The sequence below is a fragment of the Elaeis guineensis genome, chromosome 5 (assembly GCF_000442705.2).
Source record: "Elaeis guineensis isolate ETL-2024a chromosome 5, EG11, whole genome shotgun sequence".
Lineage (NCBI taxonomy): Eukaryota > Viridiplantae > Streptophyta > Magnoliopsida > Arecales > Arecaceae > Elaeis > Elaeis guineensis.
This window is the reverse complement of record NC_025997.2, coordinates 11939155-11955482: the sequence shown is the minus strand read 5'-3', so window position 1 is coordinate 11955482 and position 16328 is coordinate 11939155. Positions and strand designations below refer to the sequence as shown.

The following is a 16328-nucleotide window of genomic DNA, read 5'->3' as shown; positions in this document are numbered from 1 at the left end:
CCTCATTATAAGTCCGACCTCATCATCATCTGAACACATGACTGCAAATCATTATTTGAGTTAATGACACTCTCAGGTTACATCGACATCTGACCGATCTGACTCTTCAGTATTATCTGCTAAGTTGGCTTAGTCCAGAACTACTAATAAGTAGGACACTCATCTCAGTTATCTTTCGATCTCCCTCATCTTACTTCGATTGTCGACCGATCTGATTATGACACCAAGGCATGATGTCCAATTTAGATAGTTACTGATGTCCGCTATCCCACATCGGTCTATTATCGACGTACCACCGTATCTATAAATGGTTATCTGACAGCTATCATCCAACTCAATAGTAACTGTATTCCAGTTATCTCCCAGCTCATCACCATGTGGGCAGCTGCCTTATGATCTTTGTACGGCTGATCATTCTATTACAATAATCTAACGACCTAACAGATCTCTAACGGCTTAACAACCTAACAGATCTCTAACGACGTAACAACTTTTCTTTATGACCTAAGCAAGCTTTCCCTATATAAAAGGGGATGAAGTGTTCTCCAGAAGGTAAGTCAAGTATGAGTGAACAGAGACAAAACTCTATCACATTTCTTAAAGAAAACTAGAATTCTTTCCACTTTTTTCCACTCAAACTCTCTCTTCTTGCTTTCTATTTCTCCATTTTGACTATCTATTCTCAAGACTTTGGCTGACTTAAGTATTGTAAGGTCCTAAACCAGAGAACACCCCACAGTTTTGAGATTTTTTTTACAGTTTTGTTCGTAGTTCATGCCAGCGTAACTCTCAGCTCTCCAGTTCGATTCTTTGCTGATCTCACTTTCGGAGTCTTGCAACAACAATATATATGAAGGAATACACTGGTAGATTTACAAGCAACAATGTATATTGAGAATGAATTACATTACCATCGAGGATGACTCAGCTGTTGTGTTGTTCTGGATTCAAAGTTATGTGCAGGAAGCTGTTATCTATTCTCTCCCACGGGAGATGTCGATTTTGCTATAATTATATATTTTTTGAAAGATAAATATTGTAATTGATTGGATGGTAGTCCATGTTGCGGAGTATATTAAGATTTCTTATGATCACTATCGGAGTGGCTCCTAAGTCTTTTAGTTTTAGTTTTTTTTTTTTTTGGATGCATTCACAGGGGACATGGATGAATTATTTTAACCAAAAAAACAAAAGAAAAAAATTATTTTTTCATAAAAACTAACCATGCAATAGCTATTTATCTACGAGTCCAAAATGTGTTATAGCCCAAAACCCTTTTCAGCCCACAAAAGCCCAAACAGAAAAAAAAAAAACAGAGGAATTCTAAACCGGGAAGAAGACTCCCGATAGGAGTCTCCTTCTCCGGCGAAATCCGAGCAAAGATCGAACTCCTAAGACCCCTCGGAGTCCTAGAAATTCCTATAAGAAGACCCCCTCTCTTTAGAATCGATTCATCGGTCTTCTCTTCCCCTCTTTCTCTCCGATTTTTCCGAAGAAGAGCCGCGGGCGCAGTTGGTTCCTCACCGTGTTTTCTCTCCGACGAGGTCCCAGGAGGTCGTGGTAAGTCCTTCACTTTTTTCTCCCTTCCTTCCTCTTTCCCCCGTGCATTTGTGCGCGGTGGCCGGCGACGAGCGTCGCCGATTTTTGGTCAGGAACAGACTCTGTTTTTTGGCTTATTTTCCTGGAAATCTCCGACGCCGACGATCGGAAATTGATCGCCGGCCACCCTCCTCCGTGATCTGGGGAGTGATTTCCGTCGGCCGCCGGCCTCCGCCGTGGCGGCCGTGGCCCGAACGGCCGGTCAAGGCTGAGGGGACGCCGGTCCCCTGTTCCGGCGCGGGAAGAACCGAGAAGAAGAAAAAAAAAGAAAAAGAAAAGAAAAGAAAAAGAAAAGAAAAGAAGAAAAAGAAGAAAAAGGAAAGAAAAAGAAGAAAAAAAAAGAAAAAGAAAAAGAAGAAAAAGAAAAGAGAGAAAAAAAAGAAAAGAAAAGAAAAGAAAATAATAATAATAATAATAATAATAATAATAATAATAATAATAATATATATATATATATTTATATATATATATATATGAACAAATAAGTAAGTAAGTAAATAAATAAAAAATGAAATTGATGAGAGAGAGAGTTTCTCTCTCTTCTCTCTCTTCTTTCAGATTGAACTCTGACTTTCTCTCTCTAAAATTGGACTTTCTCTCTCTACTTTCTCTCTCTAGAATTTTCTCTCTCTAGGATATTTCTCTCTCTTGATGGATTCCTCTCTCTCTCTAAAGTGATTCCTCTAGGATTAGCGTAGTGGGAGGTCTCATCTGATGATTTTGATCGAGTTTAGGAAAGAGTCGATTTTAAGTGAGGTTTTGAGTTGGGATTTGTTTAGATTTAATTTTGAATTAAAATTAATGTAAAAATATAATTTTGGATAATAGGCACGGAAGAATCTCCTAGAAGTTAGTCGATCCGTTCATTCAGTGCTCCGTGAAAGGTAAGTAATGAATCATCTTCTCGAGATATTCCATATTTATTCTGAAAATAAATAATTATTCTCTGAAATTATGCATGATTTATGGCATTATGTTTTGAAAGAAAAGTGCTTTTGAAAAGTTATGGTATATCGATTTATGCACATGTTTAGTGAAAGATTATGATATATATTGTGGTACTAAGTGTTTTGATATAGATCGAATTTATGCTCTCAGCCTAACTATGTTTCAGTGGGCCCCGCCAATGGGGATTATACGTTGGTACTTTCTGGACCCTGCCAGTGGAGGTTGTGCGCTGGTATTTGTGGACCCTGCCAGTGGGGGTTGTGCGCTGGTATTTCTGGACCCTGCCAGTGGGGGTTGTGCGCTGGTATTCTGTGGACCCCGTCAATGGGGGTTAAACGTTGGTCATAGTCGAGGCTGTTGAGTTACGAGTGTTTTGAATCGAATCGGATTTATGATTATATTATGTGTGAATTTTTGAAAATATTGGATTTGTATTAAATCAGCATGAAATATATTTTTATATTTAATTGTAGTATTATTCTTGAAAATTATATAATATCTGAATATCTGGTAGAGATACTTGTTACTTACTGGGCTGTCTAGCTCATTATCTTTCTTTCTATTTTTCAGATTCAGATAATTAATTTCGAGCGTGGGAAGAAATTTTGGGACAGAGTTTTTAGAGGCGAGATTTAGCATTGTCAACACTTCATTGAACTTAGATCTATTATTTTTATTGTTTTTAGCGAAAAATTTTATTGGATGTAAGACATTTGATTTAATTACTTGAATTACAGTTGAATAATAATTATTTGAATTTATTCTGCTGCGATGCATTGATATCGTGATGAGATGTCTTGCATATTTATGAGGAGAGTTCTTCATGAATATGCGGTAGTTGTCACGATCTTCGATCCATAAATTTCGGATCGGAGACGTGACAAAATGAGATCCGAAAAAGGGTACTCCATTAATCACACCACGTCCGTGACTTCTTTCCTAAAGCCAGAAGCCTATTAACACCCACCGGATACGTGCCGGACTCTAGTGCATTCTCATGACTTGTAAGCTCGTGAGGCACCCACCGGTCCCACCTTGTAACGAATATCGAGCATAATAATAATAATAATAATAATATAATATGAGACCACGCAGGTCGTGGTGTTAGAGTGAGACGCACCGTCTAGACGCCACGTCTCGCTTTCACCGTACATCTTTTATTGAAACTAACAGCACCTCCCAAACCGACGGCCCATAAATCCCCCGCCGAATTTTTCCGCCTCTAATAAATACCTTCAGCTTTCGGGAATCGAGGGTGGAGACCTTGTCGCTTATTCCTCCTTCGAAACTATTCTCACCTGAATCCAACTCAAGGAATCTCGTAAGGTATCATTCCATCTCCCTTCGATTTTAATTTGTTTCTTCCCGCTGTTTTCTCGGGCCATTACATCAGACTGTATTCACTGAATGCGTAATTGTAATTTGATTTTCTAATCCCTCCATTTTTTTTTTTATGTGAAAGCTCTTAGATTTTCTTCCTTTCTTTTTTATACTTTCAATTCGTCCTTATGTTTTTTTTAGCTTTCCATTTTAATGCGTAGTGGTACTTTTTCCTTCTTTGTTAAGGATTTTAGTGTTGTTTTTTTAGAGATTTGGAGGAGATGGGAACCTCGGAATTCTCATGGAAATTGGCGGACCACCCGAAGCTTCCAAAAGGGAAGACGGTGGCCGTCGTGGTTCTGGATGGATGGGGCGAAGGTAACCCCGATAAGTATAACTGCATTCATGTAATAATTCAGATTTAAAAAAAAAAAAACAGAGAAGGAGAAAGACTCCTAATCAGAGTCTTCCTCCTCTCCGTTTCCGATGAAATCGGATCGGTAGAGTCCGATCAGAGGTAGAAAATCTCTCCTATAAAACCCTCCTTCCCTCCCTTATGTCTTTGCAATTGATTTTAGAGAGATTTTTAAGAAATTGAGAGATTTTTTCAAGAGGATCTGCGGGTTCTTAGATGGGAAAAAAGGATTGCCGGAGTTCTTCTCGGCTGCCGGAGCTCGAGGTAAGCCCCTCCCCTTCTTTCTCTCCCTCTTCCCTTTCTCCCCTGGCCCAAAGCCTCACCGCCGGCCAACCAACGAGGGGACCTCATGGTCCTCTGTTTTGGCCCAAATGAACCCACGGAAAAAGAAAAAGAAGAAGAAAGAAGAAGAAGAAGAAGAAGAAGAAGAAGAAGAAGAAGAAAAGAAAAGAAAAGAAAAAGAAAAGAAAAAGGAAAAAGAAAAAGAAAAGAAAGAAAAAGAAAAAGAAAAAGAGAAAAATAAAAATAAAAATAAAATAAAATAAAATAAAAAGAAGAAGAAGAGAGAAAAATTTTCTCTCTCTCCTCTCTCTAGATTCTCTCCCTATTTTCTCTCTCTAGATTCTCTCCCTATTTTCTCTCTCTAAACTTTTTCTCTTTTTATGAATTGTCTCTCTAGAGTCTTCCTCTCTCTCTGATTTCATCACGGATCCTAGGATAAAATTGAGATGAAAATAAGATGATCTGAGATTGCTCCGAAATTCGTGCGGTAGATCTGATCCTAGTTCGATCCTATTCGAAATTTGTAACACTTGATTCATATTGAGTCACCCTGATAGGACATCTGATGATCTCGATCATGAGTGCCTCATTGAAAGGATACGAAAGTTTCTCTCTCCACTTTCTCTCTCTAGAATTTTCTCTCTTCATGAATTTTCTCTCTCTAGAAGTCTTATGGATCAGTGGAGGATCCAGATACATAGACAAGTCCTAATTTTGGTTAATCCTAAGAAAGGTCCTCGATCTGTGTTATTAGGATCGATTATCGGTAATTTTCTCCATATATAATCTTTATATTTGATCAGGGTTACGAAGAGATGATTGTCTGCAAATGATATCGAGTGAAATATTTTGTTAAAGAAATTCATAAATCAAAGAAGAACATTGATTTCTGTGCTTGGATCAGTCACCGATAAAGGTAAAAATTCCTGTACATGATCACCATTATATATATGCTATTTTACTGTTGGTCTTGCATTAGTGGTTTTGCATCGTCGGATTTGAGATTGATGAAATTATTATATCTGAGATACTGTTATTTGATTTTGAGCATGAGTATGTTATGTTAATATATATGTATCAGAGATTGATGGCATGATTATATGGATATGACATATCTGAATTGATCATAATGCAAGACAGAATTGATTGATGAAATCAACACATAATGATTAAATGAAAAGAAAGAGATATATGGTATGGACTAGCCTTGTCATGTGGAACAGCCCGCCAGGAGCTTATGCCTGGGACAGCCCCCACTGGCTTACAGGTGGATCAGCCGGCCAGGAGTTCATGTCTGGGACAGCCCGCCAGGAGCTTATGCCTGGGACAGCCTCTCACGGACTTTCGTACGTGGGACAGCCGGCCAGGAGCTCATCCTGGGACAGTCTTGAAAGACTTTTTAAGTGGATTCGATCCGGATGATGACTGAGGTATAGACTTGGATAGTCCAGAGCCGGAAGGAAACTGTTAAGAATAATGTGATTATGAAAGGAGAAATGAAAGATAAGATATGAAATAATTGTTGAACAAAAGTATTTCACCTGTTAACATATGATGATGCATCTATTTTAACAAGACAGAAAATTTATGGATGTTTGTATTATTCTGGACATTGAATACGAGATTTTATATTTTATTGCTTATTCTTATTTTCAGATTTTATTACTATATCAGTGTGATATGGGAATTCTTACTGGGCTGTAAAGCTCACATCCCTTCATCTTTCTTTTTCTTCTCAGAGTTACAGGACGTTCATGATTGGCTATGGCTTGGATTTACGGGTGAGTAGAAGGATAAATAGAGTGTCATAGTATCTGATCAGAGAATTGAAGAAATTTAAATTATAATTATGTAAGATTTTATGAATTATTATTAAAATTAATTGTTATGGATGTTAAGGTTGTAATGATTTATTTTGGTCTTGCATATTCTTTAGGGCTTGCTCTAAGGAGTGTGCGGCCATCACGTATCCGACCCGGGTGTTGGGTTCGGGGCGTGACAATTCATGTCGCCGAGACGCCGACCATGGATTCGCTTAAGAAGGTAATAAATTCTTTGAGCCGATGTCTGTCTCCTGTTTGGTTTTATTGGCCTAGATGGTTAGCATCCATGGAATTATTGATGGCGTTTGCCCTTGTGCAGCTGATGTTAGTATTGTTACCTTATTTTTTATTCTGTTCTCCCAAGTCTGTTTGATCTATCTGGCTTTCTTTTTCATCTGAATAACCTTAGCTTCATTTTCTGGTGGTTCGAGAGAGAGGGAAAAAAAAAAAAATCAACTCTTAATAAACTACGACTGCTTGTCCAATTTTTCATGTGGCTTTTCATCATACAACACAAGGGTTACCTCAAATCTATGTTCTTATTGGATTTGCAGTCTATTGCGTTACATTTTATAGCAGTGTAGTAGTTGAGATTACATGTGCCACTTTAGTTATCTCGTGGTTCAGAGGCTATCAAGTATCAATCGTTGTCTCCGCCATTTATATTTTGTTTGTGGCTTTTTGGACATGCTGTCTTCAAGGCTTTGAAGGATGTGGGTCCTTTTGTGGTAGGAGAATTTCAAATTGTTAATGTAGACACCTCCAGGATGAGTTGACAGTGCAAGGGGGCTTGAGGAGGTTTATGAACTTGGTCGGTAAAATAGGTTAACCTGGGTTGCAGAAACCTCTCCTTTTCATGTCTGGACCTAGGATATGTTGGTGCCTTGGGTGGTGTTACTTCTATTCTTTTGCATACTGCTGCTGATGAAGTAGTTGACCAACTTGCCAGGGAAAGATTAGATGAAGGTGGTGTTATTGTGAGAAAATCCCTCTCTTGATGTGGTTGTAGCATCAATCCTTACTGGTCATTCAATTATGTACTCAGATTTTTTTTTTCCTGCTGATTAATTAAGTGACTCAATTATCTGACAAAACAAAAATGCTTGGGTGCAAGTTAAATTGCCATTCACGTTTCTGCTGCTAGAGGATACAACTAAAATCATTCAGCATTTGCCTATGGATAAGATAGTATTATAAACATAATCCACCTTTTTGTAGGGTGCTCCAGAGAGATGGAGATTGTTAAAGGCTCATGGCACAGCAGTGGGACTGCCTACGGATGATGACATGGGTAACAGTGAGGTTGGTCACAATGCACTAGGTGCAGGACGAATTTATGCCCAGGGGTATGGTGCTTACCTCACAATGCACTCCATTTTCAGAAATTCCTTTATATTTCATTTTGAGGATTTTTTTAAGTTGTTTTAGTTGCATTTATTGTACTTAATCCTGAAATGTTTTCTTTTGAACCTAACTATATGAAAACGAGGGCACTCTAATAAAGTGGACTTTGTGTCTGGTTCTGCTTCTTTCTACTGCTTGTAGTACCTAAGATGCAGTGGACATCTTTTAATTTGTAACATCACGATTATTTATAAAGCAGATTATAATTTTTTAAGTTAACTTTCAAATTGCATACATTCTTCCTGTTAACTGTATTTATTTGTTGGTATCGCTGTGGCATGCCTTAGAACGAACCATTGATATTTTGAAAAATAACCAGTTCGAATGTATCGAGAATATAATAGTATATCAATAAAAAATCTGATAGTTTTTTATCACTTAAAAAGATGTGTCTTTTAACCCTCTCAAACAAGTGATACATATAGAAAAAGGAATTCTTATTAAATTTTGTCACTATGTAAAAGAAAAGTGTGGTCGGTAAAGTTAGATGTAGTCAACTACTTTACAGCTTTTAAATTCATAAATGCTTATTATTAAATTCATAAATTTATGTTCCTCTAGTGTTTTCTAACGGTCTGTTGAGTTTTTTTTCTGGTTTCTTATTTCTCTCTCGTAAAGGGTGTTTACCTGTGTTTCTCACTAGGTACTGACAGAACTTTTCATAGATTTATAAGAGATAAATCTGACTGAGCAGTTTTTTTTTTTAAAAAAAAAACAAATTTGGTAATTGAAAAGAATTATATTCCTTCCTGCGAATTGTCATATTGAACATCTGTTTGTGTCAATTTTTTTTTTCTGGCATTTTCCTGCTTTTCATCATTGATTCTGCTTCCGTTGAATTTCTTTTAAACACATTTTTTTTTTAAAAATGCAACACTCCTGAGTTGAATGTTCTTTTAACTACAGTGCTAAGCTAGTTGATCTTGCACTTGCCTCTGGAAAAATATATGAAGGAGAAGGCTTTAAATACATTCAAGAATGTTTTGATCAAGGTACTTTGCATCTCATTGGTTTGTTGAGTGATGGGGGTGTCCACTCACGGCTTGATCAGCTGCAGGTATATATTAGGTATTCTCAGTTATTGTTTGACAACTGCTTTGATGATTTTCAAAAATTGATAACTTTTTCTTCTTGCAGTTGCTACTTAAAGGAGCTAGTGAGCATGGTGCCAAAAGAATCCGTGTCCATATCCTTACTGATGGTCGTGACGTTTTGGATGGTACCAGTGTAGGCTTTGTAGAAATGCTAGAGAATGACCTTTCAAAGTTATGGGAGGAAGGTATTGATGCACAAATTGCATCTGGTGGGGGTAGGATGTATGTTACCATGGACCGCTATGAGGTATATGTGAAACTCTTTATTTTAGAATGATTATATGCTGGTGGTTATGAGAATATTGTTTGTTAAATTCTGGTTCAGTCTTGTCTTCAATTCTTCACGTCTCAAGAAAAACATCAGTGGTAGGATATGTAGCAAGGAAAAAGGTCTGATATCATTTTTGACTTGTGATCTCTTCATACACACACATCCAGAGAGTCAGAGTGAGTGTGAGTGTGTGTGTGTGTGTGTGTGAGAGAGAGAGAGAGAGAGAGAGAGATTATTATTTGGTGCTACTGTTGTATGATGATTCATGATATCATCATGATCTGTTTCTAAAATGCCTGAAAAGTTTGAAGTTTCAGAAATTTTGTATGTGTGAGTCAAATTGTCAAAAATAGAGCAGCTTTCAAAATGAAATGATGTTTGATGCATTTTATGTTCTGGAAGCATCCAAATGAGTTGAACTTTGGTCCATTTGTCATTTACAATGTGGAGCTACAGTATGTTGATTGTTGATAACTGTGGCTACTTTTTGCTTAAGGCGCACCAGCTCATTTTTATTCTTTTTAATCATTTCTTTTGCTTCAATGCCTTTGTTTGAACTATGGTGTTCTTGTCCTATATGTTTCTAATGTTAAATTGCTATGCTTTATTTAAATCATTGCTTGTGTCACATCACCTTGTAATGGCATCTTATGGCTGTATAAATTTTGATTCCATTTGCAATTGGTCTTAATGACAAGAAACTTCTATATAGGGTAGTGCACTTGCGTTGTAAACTCCTCAGAAACTTGATATAGCACCTGCTGCCTAAGTGCTTCTAGTGTTTTTAAATACCCACTTCCCTGCACCTGCACCTGCACCTGCTAAGCAGCCAATGGAGGTTGTCTGCTAATTGCTAGATATCAATTTTTTGTACTTGCATGGTGACTAAAGAAATTTCTGGATGTTTTAATTACTTCATATAAAATGATTTTGCAGAATGACTGGGAGGTTGTTAAGCGCGGCTGGGATGCTCAGGTTCTGGGTGAAGCACCATACAAGTTTCGAAGTGCTCTTGAAGCAGTGAAAAAGCTGAGGGAAGATCCCAAAGCCAATGACCAGTACTTGCCCCCTTTTGTTATAGTTGATGAGAGTGGCAAGGCGGTTGGACCTATTGTTGATGGTGATGCTGTCGTGACATTCAACTTCCGAGCAGATCGTATGGTTATGATTGCTAAAGCTCTAGAGTATGAGAATTTTGACAAATTTGATCGTGTACAGTTCCCAAAGATTCATTATGCTGGAATGCTTCAGTATGATGGTGAATTAAAGCTTCCAAGCCACTATCTTGTTTCTCCTCCAGAGATTGAGAGGACATCTGGTGAATACTTAGTGCACAATGGCATCCGTACTTTTGCTTGCAGGTGATGTGCTATGCAATAGTTTGGAATTGATGGCTTTCACAGACTTATGCATTTCATTTTTTACAACCAATTACAAAAAAGTGCTTAATTATGCAGTCATTTTGCTTTTCTTCCCATGAAACTATTATATTTTCCAAATACCTTTATCTTTCTCCTTAGCTTGGTTGCTTGTGTAGCTGTCCAATTACATTAATTAATTTGAATGCTTGGCATTTAACTTTCAGCTTGAGTTGGTAAAAGTCTTTGTACAAGATCATCAAATTGAATCTCAAAGATTTTTACCCCAATAGAGCTTATGATGAATGTGTTTACAGTATTTTGGGATCCTGAACTCTAGATTAAGTTGATGCTGAAATCCTTCTTTATTGATTCATATCCTCATATATATTTGATTTTTTGAATGTTATTTGTGTTGTTAGTAAATGTCATGGAGATAAATAATTAGTATAATTTATGACACTTCTCTCCTTAGCAGTGCTGCAATTGAAGAAAATTCAAGTTGTAAATCATCTCCCCATCCTTCACTTCTCCCACCTAGTCATAAGCTTTACTACAGAGACTCACAATAAGAATATCTGACCTGGCCGTATGGAAGAAACTTCTCTTTTCCCACCACTTATTTTCTTCTGTGCACTATCACAGATGGTGCAGAGGAGAAGTGACTGCAGCCATGTGGAAGCTTTGGTAGAAGAACACTAGAATATTCATTACATGGTGAATTGTAGAAGACATGACATCTTTTCTATGTATAAATCAGTCTTGCTTGAGCCAGAACAATTTCTTCTTAGCTACCTTGGCTAAATTTTCATTCGTGAATCAATTCAGACAATTCTTGTTGGTAAGATTGGATTGTGTGATGCCGTTTTACTTTATACATATTCTGCATAATCTTGGCTAAATTTTTACTGAATTGTGGCACCTTGATTAGGACAATAAAAAGAAACATCTGACCAAGTCATTAAGAGATTCATTTTATGTTTTTCCAAATTTGCTTCCTGGGATGATGTCCCTACGTTGTTCAATAGATTCTCATTTGACCTGTGTACTGGTTTCTGTGTTTCAAATTACTGTACATTAAGTTTCATACTCTGTTTCTAAAGTTTGTAGTCCATATTAATTTGTGAATCTGGAGTTCTAATGTTTAATTTTATAATACGAGGTTTTCTAAACTGAGATACTGAATCTAAATTATGATTTAGAATTACCGTTGCTATAATTATTTATCATTTTTAGTATATCATTGAAGGCCCACAGTTTAATCGTGCCTTTGTTATTCTCAATTGCCTATTCATGAGACTGCTTTGTATGTGTTACTACTAATTACAGGCACATATTAATTTTATTTTATATTTTATGTAATAGTGAGACTGTCAAATTTGGTCATGTCACCTTTTTCTGGAATGGAAACCGGTCGGGATACTTTGATCCAAACATGGAAGAATATGTAGAAATTCCAAGTGATACTGGGATCTCATTCAATGTTCAACCAAAGATGAAGGCCTTAGAAATTGCTGAAAAGGCTACGGATGCTATCCTAAGCCACAAGTTCCACCAGGTAATGTATCGGCTGTTAGAAGAAAAGGATTTCAATGATATGGCCTTTTATTTAGTAGTATATAAATATATGTAGGTCCGTGTCAACCTACCTAATGGAGATATGGTGGGCCATACTGGTGACATTGAAGCCACCATTGTGGGTTGCAAGGCTGCTGATGAAGCTGTGAAGGTAATGTTTTATATGTCAACTGACTTCTTGTGCTATTGTTCAATTTGCGGTGGTGGTATTTTAGACTTTTACCCCAAATCGATGCTGTTTTCAGTTTTTTCCTTTCCTGTCATTCTCAAAAGTATATAAAATATGAGAACGAGAAAGCAATTCCATGTGTCTGGCTATAAAGTTAACCTGGATTTGCTTTTAATATTCTGTGTTGTATCACTTTCAATTTTATATGTCTTGCAGCATTTCACAAAATTTGAAGCGAACATTAAATTAATCTATGAATATCTAAGATGAACTTGTTTGGGTAGGATTTTTTTGTGCATTAATTGATGAGAATCTGCAACCAAGAAGGGATGGATTATCTGGGTTTGCTCCAGCGATGCATGTCAGCAGACCGACCAAACAAGGCTGGCTTTCTGACATATAAAAGTACTAAAGATACAAAAGAAAATGGGAAATCTTGAGAGCAAAACAAGGAAAAAAAGGGGAGCTCTCCTGAAAAGTTAAATTGGTGCTAGGGATGCTAATATTTGGCCTAAAAAGAATTTAGTAGTTTGGGAGCCACTGACACGATAATGCAATCTCTTGCAGAATTTAAGTATTCCAAACCAGATATTAGAAATATGAAATATTATCCAGTGATAGGTTAAGTTTCAGTGGAGTAAAGAAATTCATCTTCCTAACATCTGTCCATTTGAATGGAGAGAATTATAGTTTTTGGTGGACCTATAGTGCCATTGGGATCTTACTTTCCATTATATTAAGCAACAATTAGCGGTCTTCCTTGTACATGCTATTTTGGTAAAGGTGGTTTTATATTTTTAGTTTTCGTTCCTATATAATCCAATTGGTACTTATAAGAAAAATTGACTTGCAGTAATATCAAAGTAATTTAGACAGATCTGAATGAATGAATGAGAGTTATGTCATTCTGGCAAAAAGTCTCATAATCTCATTCTGATTGAATTATTCTGGTTGATCCTTACTGGCAAAATGCCCATGACAATCCAATGTTCTTTCAGATGATACTGGATGCTGTTGAGCAAGTGGGTGGCATCTATGTTGTCACTGCTGATCATGGGAATGCAGAAGACATGATAAAAAGGAACAAATCTGGCCAACCACAACTCGACAAAAATGGAAACATTCAAATCCTTACTTCCCATACACTTCAACCAGTATGCATACTGACCTCTGTTGTAGTTTGATTCTTCCTTGCATCATTGTCTTGACCATTTTAATGAATAAAACCATAATTTTTGGCTGTTATTGCTATCTGATCACGACCATCATAATTGTCATTAATTCTAGACCAAACTTTTGGATTTATGTTGCATTTGTGGGAGCATCACTCCCAAATAATTATAATAAGGGAGGTGTTTCATTTCGAAAAAAATGTCCAAGGCGCTTAGGCCCTATAAATAATAAGGTGCATGGCAGACAATTGCATAGGGTGTGTATGCTTGTAGGATGTTAAAATGGGCTACCTTTTGTTACTCCATGAATGTAGCCCGCAAGAGTGCCAACTACACATCGGGAGATTTTTTCCCCTTTTCTCCAATTCAGTTGTTATGGTTGCCATGGTTCAAGTAATTTGATAATTATAATCGTGAGGGGTCATTTGCTAGTTTGGTTCAGCTTGAATGTTTGACTTCGATATCTCTACCTGTTCTATTTGTTCAACTTTTAACATTGATTACCTCATTCATGTTACTATTCAGCTAAAGAATTTCAATGGCTGTTCGAGCTTTACTGTCTGCTTGATGGTCCTTTGCAAATGCACTTATAGTTTTTAGTTTCTGGTGGAATTATGACTTTTGTTAAGGATTGCCTGTGGCATATGTGGTCCTAATCACCGGTAGTGTAGAAAGTATTTGAAGAGTTGTATCTTCTGTTATATCCAGCATATCTGTTAGATGATTCATGATATTCATCTACCAATCTGTTAGCACTGGTAAGTTCAGTTGGCCTAATATTTCAGTTTATACAAGCAATTGCGACTTGATGAAGATAGCAATGTGGAAATCTCGTTTGCTGTAAATCACTAGTAATATATTATTTTGGCTACTTTGGGAAAGATTTGATAATTGATTGCTAATCTTTTTGTTATCTTTCCATAAAAGCTTTGTTTAATTTTCATATGTATAATTAACTATTTGACCTCTATCTTATGGATGCATGGATTTGCTGTCTGAAATGACTGATCAATTCAATTAATGGTTCAAAAGATTTTAAAAATAGTTTTCTTACTGCTGCTTCAGTACCTCTGCTTCATTTAACGGTGCTCATATATTGTTATATATATTTTCACCCAACAAACTTATTTTGCATAGCAAGGTTCCACATAAGGCAAATAATCTGTTGAGGATTTAAAAAAAAAAATCTAATTCAGCCTTTTTTATTCTATATTCCCATGCTCTATTGTGGTTCATATGGTTCAAGAATCTTGTTCTACACAACATTTCCAACCATAAATTTAGTTTCCTAGCCAATTATTATTTGGCTCATATTGAACTCTGTCATGTGCAGATAGGATACGCTACTCGTGTGATAAACTTCAAGAATCAGTTAATTTGTGGGATGCCTAGATCAAAAATCGGCCTCAAGCCTTTCATTTCTCAGCAATTGCCACAAATTAACTGATTCTTGTGCATCATAAACTTGGTTGACATTTCCAATACCGGCTTATACTTTTTTGTGGGTGGAACCTCTTAAGTGAGTGACAGGTGACCTGGTTACTTCCATAGAAGCGGATCAAGTAATAAATGGTTGAAACCTGAAGATACATTTACCCATTGATTAAATGAGATTAAGAGTTCAACTTGGAGAATAATACATACACTGTACAGACAGGCGCACTTGAGTGCACCATGTAAGTGAAAGCCAACAACCAAAAATATAATTGTTCAAACTGTTATTGGTCGTATGTACTCTCAAGGGGAAAAAAAATATTAGGGAAGTACAGTTCAGCTTTCAACATTCTGCTGATTGAAATAGCAAACGTTTACTACTTGAGAACCAAAAGACCATGGAGGTCTTCTCTAATCTTTTTTTCCCCCAATGGTAGACATAAAACTGCAGCTGTCTGATGACCCCACAATAAACAGAACGTATGCATAAACTGAAAAAAGGCCTGTACTTAATTATAAGCTGGTTGGTCTCATTGTGCCTCACCTATAGATGCTACCATAGATATTTTAGGAAATAAGTTGGTTGTTTTTGTTCGACCATGTGGTTTGTCATTGGTAATTACCTCTGCAATCTTCATCAAATGGTGACTGATTTATGTACTGTATTTTAGCTGCTTTATCTTGTGAATAGCAAAACCTTTTCATGGACAGGGAGTTGTGTTATTATTCATTAATATTTTTAAACCTATCGTTTTTTTTTTTGGCTATCATTGCATTAGTGTGTATAACTTCTCCTGTTAAAACAGTTGAGCGCTTGTTTTTGTTTGTCAGGTGTTAATCATTTTCTTACTTAATCTGAGATACTCAGGCTTGTTATTGTGCCTTTATTTCGAAGTCTCTTGCACAAACTCATTATCTATCAAAAATTTTGCAGGTTCCCATTGCCATTGGAGGTCCTGGGCTTGCTCCAGGTGTCAGATTCCGACAGGATTTGCCCACTGCTGGTCTTGCCAATGTTGCTGCTACCGTGATGAATCTCCATGGTTTCGAGGCACCCAGTGACTATGAATCAACCCTCGTTGAAGTCGTTGACAGCTGAAACGAACATCCAGTGCCTTACTGTGTAAGGGGATATTAAATCATTTCTGCAATTTGGGATCTGCAATTGCTTTGAGTTCAGACGCTGGTGCAAAAGACGTTTGATTTTGCTGGAAGTTTGTCTAACGCTTGTTTTATTATTCGTTGGTTGTCTTGCAGGAACTTCATGGCGATTGTCAGCATGTGTTAATTGCAATGAATATTTAGTCCACTTCCAACTTAAAAAATGCATCGTCATTTGTTTCATGACAACCGCACATACATGCAACTGGTATCTCTTTCTTTTTCCTTGTAAATGGTTGAGATGTGTAATCTTAAACAGGCCTTGTGGTAAATCTTATTTGGCATTCCTTTGCTTTGAAA

The 16328-nt window shown here is 36.8% G+C and overlaps 1 protein-coding gene across 7 annotated transcripts; it reads left to right on the top strand.

The window, feature by feature from the left end:
• The first annotated feature begins 3731 nt into the window (after nt 1-3731).
• LOC140858068 (2,3-bisphosphoglycerate-independent phosphoglycerate mutase-like) lies at nt 3732-16328 on the top strand. Of its 7 annotated transcripts, none has more exons than XM_073257527.1 (12): nt 3740-3873; nt 4136-4268; nt 6566-6607; nt 7606-7733; nt 8698-8848; nt 8929-9132; nt 10093-10517; nt 11880-12072; nt 12148-12243; nt 13260-13415; nt 15802-15990; nt 16125-16328. In XM_073257527.1, the coding sequence occupies exons 2-11, from the start codon at nt 4149-4151 to the stop codon at nt 15964-15966; spliced, it is 1680 nt and encodes a 559-aa protein (XP_073113628.1). In that variant the 5' UTR covers nt 3740-3873; nt 4136-4148; the 3' UTR covers nt 15967-15990; nt 16125-16328. The 7 variants fall into 7 exon arrangements, with proteins under 7 accessions (XP_073113627.1, XP_073113628.1, XP_073113623.1 ...); XM_073257523.1 differs by lacking the exon at nt 4136-4268 and adding an exon at nt 6304-6345 and having other exon boundaries at nt 3766-3873; nt 6501-6607; XM_073257522.1 differs by lacking the exons at nt 4136-4268; nt 6566-6607 and adding an exon at nt 6304-6345 and having other exon boundaries at nt 3764-3873.

What these genes read in the sequence shown, in the direction of transcription:
- LOC140858068 (XM_073257527.1), top strand. Translation starts at nt 4,149, where the DNA reads ATGGGAACCTCGGAATTCTCATGGAAATTGGCGGACCACCCGAAGCTT. An exon ending in ACCCCGATAAGTATAACTGC is followed by an intron (nt 4,269 to 6,565) that starts ATTCATGTAATA and finishes CGGGGCGTGACA; the next exon opens with ATTCATGTCGCCGAGACGCC. An exon ending in CACGGCTTGATCAGCTGCAG is followed by an intron (nt 8,849 to 8,928) that starts GTATATATTAGG and finishes TTCTTCTTGCAG; the next exon opens with TTGCTACTTAAAGGAGCTAG.